The 20898-nt window shown below is 41.1% G+C and overlaps 1 protein-coding gene across 3 annotated transcripts in view; it reads left to right on the top strand.

The window, feature by feature from the left end:
- smarcc1a (SWI/SNF related, matrix associated, actin dependent regulator of chromatin, subfamily c, member 1a) overlaps positions 1-20898 on the top strand; it is a 192342-nt gene that overhangs the window by 144201 nt on the left and 27243 nt on the right. For all 3 annotated transcript variants that reach the window (XM_048595545.1, XM_048595544.1, XM_048595546.1), the window contains 3 exons: positions 2332-2498; positions 4917-5051; positions 8920-9178. In XM_048595545.1, coding sequence (XP_048451502.1) covers positions 2332-2498; positions 4917-5051; positions 8920-9178 — 561 coding nt within the window. The remainder of the gene's footprint in view (positions 1-2331; positions 2499-4916; positions 5052-8919; positions 9179-20898) is intronic.

The raw sequence follows: 20898 nt of genomic DNA, 5'->3' as shown, positions 1-20898 counted from the left end.
CCCCTCGTTCCCCCGCCCCCCGTCCCACCTACCCCTTACAAGTTTAAATCCTCCTGAGCAGCTCTCGCCAATCTCCCTGCCAGAGTATTGGTCCCCTTCCAATTCAAGTGCAATCCATCATTCTTATGCAGGTTACTTCTACCCCAGAAAAGATTCCAATAATTAGTTATAGTCAATGTATCAATTATTCTGTTAAGTTACTCTAAATTCATCTTTCTTTTGTTTGTATTTTAACTACAGTGTTTAAATAAATTGTTTGGCTTAACGTTGATTAGTTTGACCAGTCATAAATAAGATAATGTTAGGGTCTAGGTTACCCTAATATATTTGGAGGCATCACGTCTGGTCCATTACATCATTGAGAGATTGCCTGACAGAAGGAAATATGAAAACAGTGGATTCTTTTAAAAATTAGAAAGTAGTATAGAGATATTGAGGTGATGTGTGTGACCTTGGTCCCGGCTCTGCCCTCTGCAAGCAGTGAGGACAGGTAACTGCACCTCCGCCACAATAACACTCCACACTGGAGCCCCCAAGGATGCTTCTTCACCCCTCTACTGTACTCCCTGTACACCTATGACTGTGTTGTCAAATTCTGAACAAACGCTATCTGCAAGCTCGCTGACGACACCGCCGTAGTGGGATGGATATCTAGCAATGACAATCAAAATACAGAAGGGAGATAGAGGTCTTGGTAATGTGGTGCAATGAAAACAACTTGTCCCTCAACATCTGCAAAACTAAAGAACTGATCATTGAATCCAGGAAGAAAGGAGGAGAATATGGCCCCATCTACATCAATGAAACTGAGGTTGAGAGGTTGAAGAGTATCAAGTTCATCAGAGTGACGATGACCAATGACGTGTCCTGGACTTCCCACGTAAATGCGACTGTCAAGCAGGCACAGCGATGCCTCTTCTTCCTCAGGTGGCTCAGGAAATTTGCCATGTTCATAAGGTCCCTCAACAACTTTGAGACGAACTGTTGAAAGCGTACTGTTCGGGTGCATAACAGCCTGGTATGGCAACTGCTCTGTCCAGGACAGTAAGAAACTACAGAACGTGGTGTGCACAGCACAGACCATTACGGAAGCCAATCTTTCATCCATGGACTCTATTTCCACGGCTTGCTGCTGCAGAAAAGCAGCCAACGTCATCAAATACCCATCGCACTCTAGCAATAACCTCCTACAACCTCTTCCATCAGGCAGAAGATACAGAAGCCTGAACACATGCACAAGCAGATTCAGGAATGTTTTCTTTCCACCATTATCAGACTGTTGAATGTATTCTCTACCCTCAAATAATGTAACCTGCAATGTAACTTGTATGCCTCTAAGTCTTTTTGATTTGTATATCCTTTGCTTGCTGTGATCTGCCTGTACTGCTCTAAACAAAGCTTTTCACTGTATTTCAGTATACGTGACAATAAAATCAATCAATCAATAGTTTGAAGAATTTAAAACTGAGAAAGGTTAGTGTAAGTACTATTTCATAGAATCCCTACAGTGCAGAAAGAAGCCATTCAACCAATCGAGTCTGCACTAAGCCTCTGAAGACCATCCCACAAAAATCTAGCACCCCCACCCCATTCCCATGGGCCTTCATTTACCTTACCATGGCTAAATAGGATGAGAACTGTTGTTCGTGGAGACTGAACATAATTAATGGTTGTGAACAGCATCCTGTTTCCATGTTGTATCTTCTGAAAAATTTCCTGACATTAGGTCTGAATTTGTCTTTAGTCATTTTGTATCTGTGTGCCCATGTCTTGTCACAATGTATGTTTAGATCAAGATTCACTCGGCAGATGTAGGGAATTATTGGAGATCAGGATAAAACTACAACAAGTAAAAATGCATGTGCTTTTAAGTTCCACAGTGCACCTGTGACAGTCTCATTCCCTAAGTTCACTGTTTGGAAGGTGAGGGGTCATCAGTACAGATTGTTATGAACTGAGGTTGGATGTTTTGGTGCATTGAAAGTAAAGTATCCATGGTACAGTGTCACTCTTGCCTTTTTCTATGTGGGTGAGTCCCTGCCATCTGCCAGGCTCTATGTCTAATTACTAATGAGACACCTTTGCACTAGCTGTGCTTCTGGAGAACTCACAGGATTTCAACTAGTTTTTAAGCATCTGTCAAAAAAGAAGCATGCATCTCTATGGTATATTTTATATGAAAGATCAAGCACTGATTTTGAAAGCCAAATGGATTGATACATTTATGCTTTTCAGAAATAAATGTACATAAAACTAACAATATTGGTTATTTATGGAGCTATGTTTAAATTTCTGTGCTTTCCTAAATTTACTTTGTCTCTTATCTGATAGTTGTAGCAGATGAAAAAGACAAAGAGGAGAACAAGGAAAACATTGATGTCACTGCCAAAGACAAAGAATTAGATGTTGGGAAGAAGAAACTAGAGCAACACATTGGTGAAGGGAACATAGTCACTGCTGCTGCAGCAGCACTGGCTTCAGCTGCTACAAAGGCAAAGGTAAGTTTCATCTTCTGCTGTAAAGTTTTTGTTCAGACTTACATTTTATAGTGTTTTTCATGCCCTAGGGATATTTTCCAAATGCTTCAATCAATGTACTTCAGAAATATAATCTGTATATGCAGCAGCACAGTTAGCTGCAAGGTCACACAAACAGCAGCGAGTTAAATGACAAATAATGGTTGATATTGAGGTAGCATTTCACTTGAGTACAACATAAAAAAAGCCCTAGTAAAATTGAAGTTATGGAAAACTCCCTCCAAGATGGAGTCCTTTCTCTCACAATATGCTCAGCAAGTATCATGGATGGTGCTGTTTCGTTCCTCATGTCATTTCCTTGAAGGATAAAAGAATTTTTACCAAAGGATTTGCGTTCTGATTCACAATCTGACAGGCCACAACTTGAACTCTCCTTTCATGATTGTAACTAACTTTATTCCAGCCATCAGCTTGATTCCTGTTTTATTTACTTTCAATACATCAGGTCTCTCAAACTCCCTCAATTAGTGGGCATGAATATTTCGTTCCATGTCATTGACTGGAAGCAAGTCTGCATTCTTCATTCACCAACCCTGCTTCCTTTTGATGAGCAAATGGAAATCGTATTACTAAGCCAAAAAGCTGTTTTATAAAGTTGAATCAATAGATCGTCTCATTATTTGCACAAGCAGCAGCACCTCAGTGTTAGCAGCATTTTAAGAAATTTCCTTGTGCTACTTTGAATATTGTAATGCATCCACCCAAGCAGGTAGTCAAAACTCAAGTTGATCATTCTATCCAAAAGATATACCTCTGAAATTGTAGGACTCCCATCGTACCACGTTGATATGTGAGCTTTGATTATATCCCAATGGATATGGTGCCATCATGCTTTGACTCTGAAATAAGTTCCAGCATCAGTGCAAAGCTGACAATGCAGTGTATAATTATAGATAAAAAATGCACTTACTCGGCTTAACTGGTAGTTTATACCATAACACTTGAATCAATGAATTTCTCTTTCTCCATTACTGGAGTTCTAATTTCTGCTGTTGGGGTTAGCATCTGCTTGCCTTAATAACCTCTGCACAAAAGAAATTGAAATCCAGGAAGAAATTACAATTACCAGTCTCTGTGTTAGAAAAGAAACAATGCAAACATCAACAAAACATGCAACTTAAGTTTATTTACTTTCAATACATCAGGTCTCTCAAACTCCCTCAATTAGTGGGCATGAATATTTCGTTCCATGTCATTGACTGGAAGCAAGTCTGCATTCTTCATTCACCAACCCTGCTTCCTTTTGATGAGCAAATGGAAATCGTATTACTAAAACCCTTTCTTATCGTTGCTTAACAGCTGTTGGATGATTGACCAGAATTGATGGTATTAAGGTAAAATGTTGGCCCAGGAGAGACGTTCAGGTGCCATTGTGAGATCTTTAACTACACCTAAAAAGCAAATGGGACCTCTGTTCTTCGGTTGAAGCTTAAACAGTGCCTGTTGTAATACCGTGAAAAATTTTGTGTTGATTTGAACCTATTGATACAGTTTTTATTTCCCAGACCAACGAGCTCTATGCACAATTTGCTCATTTATATGTTGTAATCAAATTCATTATGATTGTTCAAGTCAACATCATAGAGTTAGAGTAGTTGTGAAAAGTCAGCATTGTAATTGACTTCCTGACAATGGGACTTGTACCGCATAAGGTTTCGGACTGCTCACAGGCAACTTAGTTGTCTCAGTGAATACCATGATTTATACGTGTCTTGCATGCCATTGATGTCTGTCTTCTGATCCATTGTCCTACTAAATTGTTAGTCTCTTAGTGAATGTCTATGGATGACACCCAGTCACATTAGTGAAGCTAATGGGCTCCTTGCTTAGTTTTGCATGTCTAAGGTGAGATCCCTGGGCTGCTGGTGTGCACAACTAGCCACGTGGACTCCTAAGTAACAGATGGACAATAGTTTTCTCTACCTGCACCCCTTTTGTGGATATGTTACTTGGGAGGGAATCCAATATCCTAGCCTTTGAAAGAGAGCAGAAAGAGCATAACATACTAGATAGCAGATCTCTTTGTTAGAGTGGCTACAGGCTGAGGCAGGGTATTTTAGTCGGGTAGTTGAAGTGAAACTGGATAATGAATTTGTGAATGATCTGTTCTGACAAATTGTAGAAGACTTGTCATTGCTCGCAAACAGTGAAATCCAATAGACTATGGAAAATAACCATGAAAGGCTCTTGCCTGACACTTAAGTTGACTGCAGATGTTTTGTATCGTTTTCAATATTTTTGGTTCCAGGTTTTCTGTCATTTTCTATTCCATTTTTAAACCTAATCTTTGCCAGAAGACAAGTTTTATTAATTATTTTTTGCTGGACTGTTCCACAATGGAATTTGTTCTTGAATCACCTCTTACTCTATTTACTTCAGCACCTTGCAGCGGTGGAGGAGAGGAAGATCAAGTCACTTGTTGCTCTTCTGGTGGAAACTCAAATGAAGAAGCTGGAAATAAAACTGCGTCACTTTGAAGAATTGGAAACTATTATGGACAGAGAGAGAGAAGCAGTAAGGTCTTTTCTACTACACTCCAACATTCCAAATGTTCGCAAGTAGTTTGTGCAGTTCATCAAAAAACATATCTGACTAAGGAAAAGCAATTTGGGCAACATATTGAAAAGTAATCCTGTCCACCTTTTTTTTCCAGAAACTTTATTAATTGCCTCTTTATGCCACAGTAGCCATTGCTGTTTAACTTTACCGTCTGCTTAATTTGTTCATTTCTCATTTACTTGTGACATGAGTGCATTGCTGCTGAGGCCACTATTTTATTGCCTGTCCTTCATCAATCTTTAAATGGTGACAGCAAGCTGTTTTATTAAGCTGCTACAGTCCATGGGCTATCAGTGTGCCCACAGTGCTGTTAGGAAGGAAATTATAAGATTTTGACCCAGTAACAGTAAAACAATTATGATAAAGTTGCAAATTAAGATATTGAGTTGATTGAAGGGGAACTTTAGGTTGGTGGAGTTCCCGTACTTCTGCTGCCTTTGTCCTTTCTCGGTGATAGAAATGGTGCATTTGCAAGGCACGGATGAAGGAGTCTTGGTGATTTGTTACAATACATCTTGTAGACAGTGCACATTGCCAGTGTGTAAGATGCTGAATGGGGATGCTGGCCAAGTGGGTTGCTTTATCTTGAATGATTTAGGGAATCTGGAGGCGGCTTGCTTGCCATACTCTGCCCATCATTTAGAACATATAAATCAGGAGTGAGGTGGAATACTCGCCTTCGGCCTAGATGAGCACTGCTTCACAATATTAAAGAAACTTGACACCAATCACTGTCGCACAAGAACCTTGGTGCTTTACTACAAAAAATAAAATACAGAGAAATTGTACCTCCATCTATCAAATCTTTAAGTTTGACTTAACAATTTCTACCCTCTGAACTATGGAGTCTTCTGTTGGTATGCTTAATACCAAGAGTTTAGATTTTCTTTCCTAATAACCTGTAGCTTTCTAATTGAATGTTACTGGTCTAGAAGTTGCACATACTAAATTTTCTGAGTTAACTTATTCCTTTAACTGCTCTAAGAAAATCTCTCTGAGCACCTATGCTTGCTTGGAACTCCGGTCTCCTGAACTGTTCTCAAAACTTTGTCTGTTAATTTGATTTTTGGTTTAGGGAACCATCTAATTTCCTTCAGTGTTTACTTCATCTGTCATAAATCACTGCAGTATAAATCATTCTCCAATAATGTTCCAGGGATTCCCTGGTGGATTAGTTCACTATTCCAGAAAGGCTTTCTGCCCTAGTTCTTTTTCCCCCTACGAACCCTGACAAAACCACCAACACTCCTATATCTCTTTTAAAATCCAAACTGTCAAAATGCAACAGCCTATCATAGCTCATCCATGTCTTTATCACCTCCAAATTTGACTGTTCCCGTGCTGTCTTGTCCAGCTTCTAATTTATAGATCTTATAGACTGCTCATCCAAACCTTAGGTTTATCCTAACTTTTACTGTTTACATGTTGTTCTTTTACTTACTGACCTACATTGGTAGTGAACCTTTGAGCTCAATTCTTCCCTTCCTAAATCTGTAAATGAGAGCTCCAAGACTCCATTCCCCTGATCTTGAATATCCTTTCTCTGTTTTCTTCACCCCAGTTCTCGAGGTTGAGTCCAGCTGCCTGGGCCAAATGTGCTAAATGTTCTCCTGAAATTTTTCCAACACCACCTTCATCTTTTTTATAAGCGTCCTTGAAATCTACATACCTGATCAAACTTGTGGCCAAACTCTCCTAATATTGCCATCTTATACTTGGTTTCCATTTTTATTGATTACATCTTTGAAGCTCTTGGCATTTATTTTTTGAATGTTCACAGCACCATATAAATGAAACAAGCTTCACTGTAAAGCATTCAGCTAACAATGATGAGAAAATGCACCAAAGATGATGAGTGATTTCAGTGGCGCTCTAACCATAGTGTCATATGAATCCAGAGGGTTCAAATGTATATAAATTGGGCTAATGAGCATTCTTGTGAGCATTCAGTGGTCTCTAATTGTTTAAACTTAAATCTTGAGGGGTCATGCACAAGATGTTGCTGCCTCTTGAGAGTGAAATTCTCACATCACCTAAGTGCACAGGCCAGTTGGCATTTAGACAGATGAACATCTCAACAGTCTAAATAACAATATGCCGTTGCATTATTGTTCCACTTCAGACAATGGTAACGGCATTTTGTATTTATTTTAACAATGAAAGCCTCTCCGAACTATAATTATAGTTTGTCATACCAAATTTCAGATGTGTAATTCCATTTGTGCTGGTATTTGCAGCTCTATCGTCGCACAAAGTGGGATCAAAAACGCAACCAGGGTAGTGTTTTCCTTTCCAATCAGAGAAGGAAAGGAATTGCAATTGGCTGAGTATAGTGAGAGGAAAAGAAAATTGAAGTTTTGTACGGTAGATCATTTTGACAAAAGAATAATCATGAGCTTTAGCCCGTAAGACTTTTCATGGGGAGTGTAATGTTTCTCTTACTTAGCATATGTTCTTGGATCACAAATGCTAAGCTTGCTTGGGACTCCTTGTTTTTATAAATATGCCCGGTATGCATCTTTTGGACAGCCATATTTTCCGAAATGCTGATTACATTTTGTGCAACACATTCAGAAAACTGTCCTTAATAGAACAGTGTAATTTACTGTTGTATTTTCTGAACCAGGCAAAGCAGGTAATAAGTGATGACTGCTTATATTCCAACATGCACTTCAATGCGAGCATTTCAACTGAAACATTTTTAATTTAAACTTAGATCCTGTTAACTGAGGTGGAGCGTGTAATTGTATTGCAATGTGGAGTACATTCCCTTTTGTGGAGTTTTATTCCTTCAGGAAATATGCTAATTAGCATTGACATTAACTACATTAGCTCAAATATAATGCAAAATCGCAACAAAAATGAGCAACTGCTTTAAGAGTTGAATCGGTTAGGAGGTCGAGATGTCTATGCTATCCTTTTGTGAAAATATCTCCACTCCTTCAAGCAATAGGCACAATCTGTAGGGATGCTTAAAGCCGCCGCTGAGACTTTGGAACTGAGAGGATTTGCAAAACAAATTATTTTTTTTTCCTTTAAATCTGTGACCCTAACGCAGGCTGCTGTTATACTTATAACTGAGTGCAGGCTGGGTATCGGCCAGTCTAATTGTATTATGATTCAGAGGATAACCATTGGAACAAGTGCAGTTATAGATTTGCAAAAAAGTGATTGAATATCTTGAGTATTGCAATTACTCAAAGGAAACTATGAATTGAAGCGTTTGCACTTATCAGAACTAGGATGTAAAAGCAGTCTTTAAAATAAGAGATGTCATTTTGTACAGAATGAGAAAAGAGTGATGATTGGTTGGGGCACGATTTGGCATGGAGATTTAGCAAGTACAGTTGACCATAAATCATAATTCTCAGTTCTCAATCAATAGATTCTGATCGGTCACGGCATTGCTGTGGGTGTGCAGCAGTATTCGGTTATCTCCATTCCCTTTTCAAGTCGGGAAAAGATGCAATTATGTGCAAATTCTTTTTGTCTACAAGTATATATAGCTTCTGCCATGCAGAAATTCATCATGCTGCAGGCCCAGCTGATGATTTCAAATTGGTTTCCAGTGTAACTCTCAGCTTAGTCTAGATTACTTGTGTGTTGAATTTGGGTTTGGTTATAGAATCTGGCAGGGGCAAATATATATCAATGCACAGACTGTCCAGATTTACAACTAGAATGGATGTTTCTGGAAATTATTTGGTTTTGAACACTTTTGAAGTTTGCTGTTGTAAAGGCCTCTGCTTTCGGAAGGAGAACGTTTGTTTACATGCTGTCTTTGGACAGTGTTGATGCGTGTTACCATTGCCCTTTATTTCAGCTGGAACAGCAGCGACAGCAACTGCTCACAGAACGACAGGCCTTCCACATGGAACAGTTGAAATATGCTGAAATGAGAGCCAGACAGCAGCTGGAGCAGCAGCATCACCAGCAACAGCAGCAGCATTCACAAAATGTCACTACCACCACTACCACCGCCGCCAGTGTTCAGCAGCTGAGCTCTATTGGCATGATGCAACAAGGTCCAACACCACCACCACCTTATCCAATGATGCACCACCAGATGCAGCAACAGCTAGGTCAGTATGGTTAAATCAAAGTCTTAACTTTTCCATCTGCATATTCATAATGAAACAAATGGATTCTGTGTTGTAAGAAAGATTATGATTCAGTTAATCACTGTTTCAAGTTTCATTGCCACTACTCTTGTCTTATTTGGTGAAGATAGCATGGGATGTGCTACCAAGAAAAGGTAACTTGCAGGATCTCTGGTTGGATCCAATGACCTTTTGAAATATTCAGTTACGTATTGAGAGCTCAGAAGTATGGATCAGCATATTCAGCTCCATGCTGCTTTCTTGTGCTCTGTTTGTATTTCTGTTTAGGCCTTGGAAGGGGCACCTGTCAGGCTGTCTTTGGCTAGATTTACGCATGGGCTGTGGTTACCTATGTTAAATACCAAAGGCTACCACCAAGAATATTATTATTCTGAAAGCATAAATATTAGCCATCTTAGCAGGTCAAGTACCTTCTATGGTGAGAGATATACCTGACATTTCATGTCGTCAGTACATGCATAAGCCTAGACTCAGAAGAACTGGAGTCTTGTGGATATTCTGACAGTAATGGTCAGAAGGGGAAAACATTTTTTGAAGTGTACGAGTTGTATTGCTTGACAGTATAATTTAACACGATAATTTCATTATCCCACATCATTATTGAAAAATGCCAATCACAATGTTTTAACAGTTATTGCAGTTGGATTGAATGTATAAAACTGAAAATAAATTCTCATTCCAGAATTTTGCACCTAACAAGGCTCTATAATTGTCACCATTCTTGTGTCTCATCATCTGAGGTGATAAGGCCAGATTGTCATCCGTTCAGAAACCAGCATTCATTGTGTATGGGATTCAATGTAGTGTTGAGGCATTTGAGCAATAAATACAACAATTTTCAGTTGACAGTTGACATTTGACATTAACATTGCAAAGCATTTCCCAGGGTTTAAAAAAAAACACATGAACGTTGAATAAAAGATGTGCCCAGAAACTTTTGAGTTTGGTTGTTTGGAGGGCATTAAAAGAAAATGGGATGGATAGGCAGAGAGATATAGTATGACAGAAAATACAGCATAGAAATAGACAATTTAATCCAGCCCATCCATGTTGGGAGTTTTGCTCCTTGAGCCTGTCTTCATCCTTCCTTCTGTAACTTTACTGCTAAGCAGCGTTTTCCCATAAATACTATAATCTCATTGGACAAATAATCCAGAGCACCAGGTTATTAATCTGGGGGCATTGATTTGAATTCCATCATGGCAGATGGCAAAATTTGGTAAAGATTTGAAAATAGAAACCTATCTAACAGTGACCGTGTAGATTATGTCACTTGTTGTAAAAACCCTGGTTCACCAATGCTTTGTAAGGAAAGAAATCTGTGGATCTGGTTTACCTGTGACTCCAGACCCACAGCAATGTGTTCGACTCATAGTTGCCCTCTTAGCTGGCCCAACAAGCCAGTCAGTTGTATCAAACTGCTACAAAACTTAAAGGAATGAATCGGGCAGATCACTCGGTACCAATGCTGGCACAGGAAATGCCTGTGACAAACCCAATGCCATCAATCCTGCCAAAGTGGCCTTAACATCTGGGAGCTGTGACAAAATTGGGAGAACAGACCTACAGAGAGGTCAAGCAAAAGGCTGACAGCTGGCATAACCATAGTCATGGAATCATTTTGCAAGTGTCCCAGGCAACATTACAATCCCTGGTTATCTCCTGTCCCAACAACAGGACAAACCCACCAGAAGCAATGATAGGGTGATATAATGTCAGGAGGTCATTGCAGTCCTCAAAATTGACTCCAGGCACCATGAAGTATCATGGGACTAGGTCAAAAATGGACAAGATATTTCCTACTGCCTACCAACAATACCATCTGCCATCCTCTATTTAGCTGATCAGTCAAGACCCATCCATGTCAATCACCACTTCACGGAAACACTAAGAGTGAAGCAGGTGCAGAACTTAGTTTCAGTTGTGGAACCTCACCATGACAGCTTTGGCCGCACCACTGCTGACTATGCTTTTCCAGTTCCAAAGGACATAACTGCTAGATTCTGTCTGGGGCAGGCAGTGAGAGAACCAACAGGAAGGAGTATCAAAATTTTTGACCTTGTCCTCACCAATCTATCTGTCACGGATACATCTTTCCATGACACTGTTGGTAAGAGTGATCACAACACAGTCCTTGGACACCCAGTCCAGTCTTAACACCGAGGGTCTCCTCAATTATATTATGTGGCACGAACGTAATAGAACATAGAACACAGAAGAGTACAGGCCCTTTGGCCCACGATGTTGTCCCGATCTTTTACCCTAATCCTAACATTTATCTATCCTCCACCCTGACCGTATACTTTCATCCATATGCCTATCTAATAGCCGCTTAACTGCCCCTAATGAGGCCAACTCCACTACCCTCTCGGGCAATGCATTCCACGCCCCTACCACTCTCTGAGTAAAGAACCTACCTCTGACATCTCCCCTATATCTAACTCCACTTACTTTAAAACTATGCTCCCTCGTAATAACTACCTCCACCCCAGGAAAAAGTCTCTGGCTGTCTATCTATACCTCTGATCATTTTGTATACCTCTATCAAGTCACCTCTCATCCTTCGTCATTCTAAAGAGAAAAGCCCCAGCTCTCTCAACCTTTCCTCGTAAGACCTTCCCTCCATTCCAGGTAACATTCTGGTAAATCTCCTCTGCACCTTTTCCAACGCTTCCACATCTTTCCTGTAATGAGGCAACCAGAACTGGACATAATACTCCAGATGTGGCCGAATCAGAGTGTTGTATGGCTGGAGCATAACTTCACGGCTCTTGAACTCCCTCCCTCTATTAATGAAAGATAACACACCATACGCCTTCTTAACAACTCTATCCAACTGGGTGGCAGCTTTCAGGGAACTGTGGACATGAACCCCAAGATCCCGCTGGTCCTCCACACTGCCAAGAATCTTTCCGTTAACCCTGTACTCTGCTTTCAAATTTGTCCTTACAAAATGAATCACCTCACACTTTTCAGGGTTAAACTCCATCTGCCACTTCTCAACCCAGCTCTGCATCCTACCAATGTCCCTTTGTAACCTAGAACAACTCTCCGCACTATCCACAACTCGACCCACCTTCATATCGTCCGCAAACTTACTAATCCACCCTTCCACTCCTACATCCAAATCATTTACAAATATCATAAATAGTAGAAGACCCAGAACAGATCCTTGTGGTACACCACTCGTAACTAAGCACCATGTTGAATATTTTCCATCCACTACCACCCTTTGTCTTCTAAGGGTCAGCCAATGCTGAATCCTATGTGCCACATTTTCTCCCACCCCATGCCTCCTTACTTTCTGCATGAGCCTACAATGGGGAACCTTATCAAATGCCTTACTTAAACCTATGTATACTACATCCACTGTTCTACCTTCATCCACGTGTTTGGTCACCTCTTCAAAGAATTCAATAAGGTTTGTGAGGCATGATCTACTCCTCACAAATCCATGCTGACTATCACAAATCAAACTGTACCTATCCAAGCGATCATAAATCCTATCTCTCAGAGCCGTTTCCAATAATTTGCCCACCACTGAAGTAAGACTAACTGGTCTGCAATTTCCGGGGTATTCCCTATTCCCTTTTTTGAACAAGGGAATGACGTTTGCCACTCTCCAATCTTCCGGCACTACACCTGTGGACGGTGAGGACGAAAAGATCATCACCAAAGGCCCTGCGATCTCTTCCCTCGCTTCCCATAGAATCCTTGGAAAAATCCCTTCAGGCCCGGGGGACTTGCCTATCTTCAAGTTCCTCAAAATTCCTAGTACATATTTCTTACTAACGTCCACCTCCTCTAGCCTACCAGCCTGTTTCACACTGTTCTCCCCTACAACTAGGTCCCTTTCAGTTGTGAATACCAAAGAAAAGTATTCATTAAGGACCTCTCCTATCTCTTTAGGCTCCGTACACAAATTCCCTTTACAATCCTTGATCGGCCCTATCCCTTTCTCTGGTCATTCTCTTATTCCTCACGTACGTGTAAAAAGGCTTGGAGTTTTTCTTGATCCTATCTGCCAAGGTTTTCTCATGCCCCCTTATAGCTCTATTAAGCTCTTTCTTCAGCTCCTTCCTGGATTACTTGTATCCCTCTAGAGCCTTTTCCGTTCCTTGTTTCCTAAACCTTATCTCAGCATCCTTCTTCCTCTTAACCAGACGTTCGACCTCTCTTGAGAACCAAGGCTCCCGTACTCAACTGCATCTTCCCTGCCTGCTAGGGACAAACGTATCGAGCACTCGCAGTATGCATTCCTTAAACAATCTCCACATTTCAATAGTGCTCTTCCCCGACAGCATCTGTCCCCAATTTATGTTACCCAGTTCTTGCCTAACAGAATTGTAATTACCCTTCCACCAATTACAAACCTTAACCTGCTGTATGTACCTATCCTTTTCCATGACTATTGTAAAAGTAACAGAGTTATGATCGCTACCGTCAAAATGCTCTCCTACCAACCGGTCTAACACTTGGCCCCGTTCATTGCCAAGCACCAAATCCAGAGTCGCCTCTCCTTTCGTGTTAGTCTATCTACATACTGTGTCAGGTCAGGAATCCTTCCTGAACGTACTGGACAAAATCCACTCCATCTAAACTATTACAACTAAAATGTTTCCAATCAATATTTGGAAAGTTGAAGTCACCCATGACAACAACCCTGTGACTTCTGCACCTTTCCAGTATCTGCCTGCCAATCCGCTCCTCTACTTCTCTGCAACTATTAGGGGGTCTGTTAAAAACAAAAAAAAACAACAAAACCCCAACAAATTGACTGCTGCTTTCTTGTTCTGGACCTCAATCCAAACTGACTTTGTAGACATATCATTCTTGAACTGCCTTTCAGTAGCTGCTATACTAGCCCTGACTAGCAATGCCACTCCCCCACCTCTTTTTCCAGCCACCCTATTTCTTTTAAAGCATGTAAATCCCAGAACTTCCAACAACCATTCGTCTCGCTGAGTTACCCAAGCTTCTGTAATGGCCACAATATCATAGTTCCAAGTACCGACCCATGCTCTACGTTCATCTGCCTTATTTCTGATACTTCTAGCATTGAAGTATACACACCTCAAACCATCCCTGTGTCCACAATTACGCTCCATCGACCGCATTTCTTTATAAACAACCTCACTCCCTGTTGTGTCCGTTGGAACGCTGAGTACCTCATCCTCTGAATTATAAATCCGGTTCCCCACACCCTGCCAATCTAGTTTAAACCATCCCGTATAGCTCGAGCAGACCTCCCTCCCAGGATATTTGTGCCCTTCCGGTTCAGGTGCAACCCGTCCTTACTGTACAGGTCCCACCTTGCCCAGAATGTGCTCCAATTATCCATATAATGGAACCCCTCCCTCCTACACCAGCCCTGTAGCCAGTGTTTAGCTGCACACTCTCTCCCTATTTCTTAACTCGTTATCACGTGGCACTGGTAGTAATCCAGAGATAACTACCCTGTTTGTCCTGGACTTCAGCTTCCAACCTAACTCCCTGTACTTATTTTTCACATTCTCTGTCCGTTTTCTACCTATGTCATTGGTACCGATGTGTACCATGACTGCTGGTTGCTCACCCTCCCCCTTAAGGATCTTGAAGACACGATCTGAGACATCACAGACCCTGGCACCCGGGAGGCAGCATACCATCCGTTCATCTTGTTTGCGTCCACAGAACCACCTATCTGTGCATCTTGCAATCGAATCCCCCACTACAATTGCTCTCCTCTTCTCCCCCCTTCCCTTCTGTGCCAGAGACCTGTCTGCTATGGCCTTCCCCTGGTAGGTTGACCCCGCCCCCAACAGTATCCAAAACGGTATACTTATTATTGAGGGGAACAGCCACAGGGGATCCCTGCACTGTCTGCCTATCCCCTTTCCCCTTCCTGACAATCACCCAGCTACATTTTTCCTGTACCTTGGGTGTGACCACCTCCCTATAACTCCTCCCTATCACCCCCTCAGCCTCCCGAATGATCCGGAGTTCATCCAGATCCAGCTCCAGCTCCAGTTCCCTGAAGCGGTTTTTGAGGAGCTGGAGTTGGGTGCACTTCTCGCAGGTGAAGTCAGAGGGGACACCAGCAGTGACCCTTACCTCCACATCTTGCAAGAGGAGCATGCAACTGCCCTAGCTTCCATTCCCTCAACTCTAGATTTCCAGAAGGATTTAAAAAAAAAGCCTTATCTTACCAGCCCTCCACACAGTCTTCTTTTTTTTGATTAGAGGAGGAGGATGGGTGGGAGACACCACATGTGTAGTGTTTCGGGTTTAGCCAATGCCCAAATATATCCATTCCTTCCTGGCTCACATTCTCTCCACACACCTGCTGCTGAAAACAAGAAGGCAAGTTTTTATACTGGAGGAAAAAAACAACCTTACCTTCCCGTTGGCACTCTGGCTAGCACTGCTGCTGCTGAAAACAAGAGGTTATGTTAAATGGGGAAGGCTTTGAACAGCTCCAACAACCTATGACTGGACATCCATGAGGTGCTGTGTATTGAAGCACAATCAGTAACTCCTGCTTGATATATCCCCCACCCTACTGTTGCCCTCAAACAAGGACATCCACCCTCCATCAATGAAAGAGCAACGCCGGTCATACATAAATGAGGTGGTGAAGCTACATAACAATGCCAAACATCAGAAACTACATATCATAGATAAAGCTAAGTGATCCCACAACCAATAGATCAAATCTACCCTTTGCAATCCTGGCACATCCAGACATGAATAATGGTGGAATTTAGACAACCATCTGAAGGAGAAAGCTACACAAGTATCCCATCCTCAACAATTGGCAGCCCAGCAAAAACAATGCAGGAGCTCGGCTGAAGCATTTTCATTCAGCTTCAGTAAGAAGTGCTGAGTAAATGATCCACTTCTGCTTCCGCCTCCTTCCCCAGAATCTCAGTTATCTGTTTTCAACCAACTCAATTCACTCCTCTTGGTATGAAGAATTTGCTGAACACTCAATACTGCAAAGGCTCTGAGCCATGACAACGTTCTGGCCAAAGTACCAAGCTAACCTCGTACAGCTGCGACAATGGTATCTATCTGACGACATTGCAAGTTGCTCAGATATGACATATCCACAAAAAAAGCAGCACAAATGCAACCCAGCTGCTACCTAATCAGTCCACTTGCTGGATTCTGTCTCGCTGTTAACAGTGCTATCAGTGGCAGTTGCTTCGTATTAACCTGCCAACTGATGCTCGGTTTGGGATCTACCAGGGTCACTGTCTCCTGACCTTATGATAGCGAGTTGAACTGCAGAGATGAGGAGGGAGTAATTGTCCTCAACGTGAAGGCAACAATTGGCTGAATTGACTTCTGCAACGTTTTTGCTGGGCTGCAAAATTGATGGGGATACTTGTGCAGCTGTCTCTTTTGGTTAGTTGTTTAAATTCCACCACTATTCATGTTTGGATATGGCAGGACTGCAAAGATTAGATCTGATCTGTTGATTGTGGGATCACTTGCCCTACCAAAGCTGGATTCAATGGGAATTTTAGGGGGTGGTGGGGTTAACTCTTCACAAGTTAGATTTCTATCTAGCATACGAGAAGATGATTGGGTTATTGGAGGTCAGTCGTCTTGGCTCCAGAACGTGACTGCTGCTGAAAATTAGTGTTCCTGGCTCAGTCATCTTCAGCTGCTTCAACAATGATCTGCCGTCCATTATAAGCTCAAAACTCCGAATGTGCGATCACCATCAAAGAATATTCAGCACCATTCATATCTCTGATACTGAAGCAGTCCAGAATATATGCAGCAAGGTCTGGACAATATTTGGGTGTGAGCTGGCTAGTAGCAATTATCATACATGCCATTTAAGTACCAGTCAATGATTATGTACAAAAAACCCTAAATATTCGACCCTTTACATTCATGCTGGAACTGTATTTCTGTAAGCAAGTGGTGAGTATTTGTGTAAAGACATATCTTTTTTTCTCGATTTTAGATTGAATTGGGAAAAGGACTGTTTTGAAAACCAACGATTATGGAAGATTTTGATGCATCTTTTCAAAGCAAGCTGCCAGCACTTTTTGCCATTGTTGTTTGTCTAACCAGTAGGGGAAGATTAGTTAAAGACAAACTCGAGCAAGGGAATGTGTACAAATAGGTTTCGATTGGCAACAAGTAGCGAATTCGGAATGGTAACCAGTTGTTAATGGTAAACCTTCTGTCTACCAACAACTGTGATTGGCTCCTAGGTAGCTGAACACCTTGTGGGTGTGAACAAGATAGCAGCAGCAGTCAAACCTCTGGAAAGGAAGGTGTTGTCCTTTTTCTTTGCAATTTAAAAAAAGCACCTAAATCCTGAAGAAAACCAGTTTATTTTCTCTCATCAGTTGCTGTGAGCTGTTGCTTTTAAACCATTAAGTTAAGAGACCACAATTTGTAAACAGTTTCTTTGTGCCTCCTGCAAGGAAATATTGTGGATAAATCCCCACAAGTTACCTTTTAATTCAGCTACTTATTAATGATTTTAAACTTTTTTGATTTAATGGGTTTTTTTCATCCCCAACAGTGATTACACTTCTGGAGACCTCAAGGCCATAGTTTGCTTATCAGAAATAGCTCCTCTGTCCTTATTATATTTGGGGTTCGTTGTCCGTTTAAAAACAGTCTGGTCTGCAACAAGCCCTTTTACTTCAGGACATAGCTTCTGCAGGCAGACTTAATTGCCCATTTACCATGGGGTAGCAGGAGATCATTGTTATCCTCTGTCCCAGGAAATGGCTTGTTTATGTTGTTTCTTCCCAGCGTTGGGTAATTGCATGTTTTTTAATTCCTTTTATAACAGTTTCTCCTTGATCCGTTTATCTTGAAAAATGATTTCTTCCATAAGGAGTTATTGCTGATTTTTTTCAATCTGTGAAGTTATTTAAAGTCTGAAGTTTACATTGTCACTGAATGAAAAGCACCTGAAAGGAGAGAGATAGATGAACAGCAAGTCCTGGCAAACCAAAGGATCATCTCTGAACTTGAATAGAAGTATTTAAACTGGCTTTGTGGTTTCTCCCTCAACCCATATCACTTCTATTTTTACTGTCAGCATGTGGGAGTCGAGGAAGCTTTATAAGAGGGTTAGAGTTTTAACAAGTTATATGTCAACAGTTCATAATTGTTCAGCTAAAAGCTAATAGATAGCCATTCTTACAAAGTGTAGAGACTTAGTCTGTGTTTACTGTCAACCTGTACCTAAAAGACAGCTTAATTGGGGAATGTTACGTTGATTTATAAAATCCGTATCTTTTGTGACTGTTCCAGTGACAGTGGGGCTTGATTTCCAGAATGCTATCCTATGGTTCCTCTGAAGCAGTAAGAACATTGGCTGGTAAGGAACTACTATTAGGGAGTGTCCCTAAATAACCATAAGCTAGAAAACTGTGTTATTAAGGGATTAACTAAAAACATAAGGGATAAGTGCAAGTCAGAGCCATCATAATAGTGGTATAAGTAATAATAGAGTAAGTAAGCCAAAGTAGAACAAGTCAAGGAGACTTAACTTAAGGCAGGGATAGTATCTTTAAAATAATAATTAGAAAAGTTAGCACGTAAGACTAAGCTTGAGTGTCAGAGATCACAGGTAAGGTCAGCTGAGTGGGATGTGTGACCTGTATTTTGTGAGAGAAGTCATGGATCCTACTGGTGACCTAAACGACGATATGTTCAGGAAGTGCTCCCAACTGCAATAACTTGACCTCTGTTTCTGCCACTCTGTGCCTCATTCTCTGTTTCAAGTCAGCCACGTGCAAAAACTAGTTGATTTATGCAGATTTCATTGAAGATGAAATTTGTTGGAACTTGCACTTGTTCCAGCAATCTGTCGAGCACTTCTCATACCTTGGAAGCCACACCTCTGAAAATTCAACAGTGAATCAGCACCACCAGTTCAGCCTTCTGCAGACTATGCAACAAGTGTTTGGGAATGAACATTTCACAAGTAAACAAGTCCTAATGTCCATAACAGTTGTTGTCACCACCACATTGTTGGACTGCAGGGAGACCGGGACTGTGTGTCAGCGCTCCTTCAGAGCGCGAGAAAAATTCTTTTCGCAGTGTCTCTGTCATATTCTCTGGATTCAGTTAGAGCACTATTGCACAAACACTAGTGGCCTTGAGTCAATTTCATAAATGTTCAGGCGGAGCTCCTGCAAAACCAGCTATTGTGCATTGGATGTTCTTTGAATGACTCAAAAGCATCTCCTCCACCATTTCATGTTTTATAGTTCTCAAATGGCATGAATTACAGTTGAAGGCCAAATACTACAAAGACACTGACACCCCACCCACCATGAAGCACAGCAGCATTCGTGTAAATAACTGAGAAGAGCTTGCTGCAAATCACTTAAAATGCTTGGAGTCCAAATGCCTTAATGGTGAAGCAGAATGGTGGCAAACAAGGGAAGAAAAAGATGCAATCCTGCACTCTGAATTCCACTACTTCATTGAAAATCCTGTCCCATGTGCCCAAAGATCTTTAAGTTTATAAATATACTGTCTGGTCTTGTGAAGATCCACAGCACAAACTCTCAATCCGGAGTAGACTGAGTCAAGAGTTCGGAAATGTATCATTGAAGTTCTTCAAAGACCAGGGGAGGTTTGGTCAGGTGATGTCCATGGATGAGTCAGTTAGATTAACAACTGAGTTGCTGTGTCTTTGGTCAAAATCTTTGTTCACACTGAGTTAGACGATGGTTCTGTACACTTTTGTAAGGATAATGAGTTTTAATGAGAACTGGTATCAGTCCAGGTTTAGGAACAGAATATCCGTGATCTAATTGTGTTTGCAGTGTACATGCAATTAATACTTGAGAAATTCCACCTAGGTGATTGCTGTTAGAAGTTTCTGGGCTAAGCGTAGTGTTTTGAAGATAGTAATGCTTTATAAATATAGATGTTTTTTCTTATCAATACAATTAATTACTCTGAGTTCTCACAACAGTTCCAGGAGGATTAAGTAATGCTATAATGCCTTTAAGGGTTAGAAGTACAAGTCCCTCTTGACTTCAGATTACTCTGCCTCTCTGCAGGCTTTAGATTGTCTCTTAGGTTGATGGAAGAAAAGACTGAAATATGAAGAATTCCATTTTGAATAATATTTAAGTTGTAACCACACGTCCCATCCCACACCCTTTTTTTAACTTCTTTATTGCAAAATGAAGACCCAACATTTTTGTCATGGTTATCGTGTTGGACTCGCAATTAAAATTGTATACAGCAAGTTTAGGTCTGGCAGCATCTGTGAAGAATCTAACAGTTAACATTTCAAGTTCAATGTCACTTCTTCGGGACAACAGTTCAGTTCTGAAAGAGTTATTGGTCTCAAAGCAATAATTCCTGTTTTCTCTTCATGAGTTTTTCCAGCCCTTTCTGTTTTTATTTCCGATCATTTTGAACCTGCTGTTGAATCTTCATTCAGTGCATAACATTTTTTTTAAAAAAACATTTGGATAGGTACATGGATGGGAAGGGTTTAGAGGGATATGGACCAAACGCGCGCAATTGGAGCTAGCTAAGTGGGCACCCTGGTCAGCATGGACCAGTTTGGGCCAAAAGGCCTGTTTTCGTGCTGTATTACTTTATAAGACTATAGACGTAGGAGCAGAAATTAGGCCATTCGGCCCATTGAGTCTGTTCTACCATTCAATCATGGCTGATAAGTTCCTCAACCC

This window comes from Rhincodon typus, chromosome 4 (genome assembly GCF_021869965.1).
Source record: "Rhincodon typus isolate 14 chromosome 4, sRhiTyp1.1, whole genome shotgun sequence".
NCBI classification, from domain to species: Eukaryota; Metazoa; Chordata; class Chondrichthyes; order Orectolobiformes; family Rhincodontidae; genus Rhincodon; species Rhincodon typus.
Note: the sequence above shows the minus strand (reverse complement) of the source record. Positions and strands in the feature narration are given on the sequence as shown.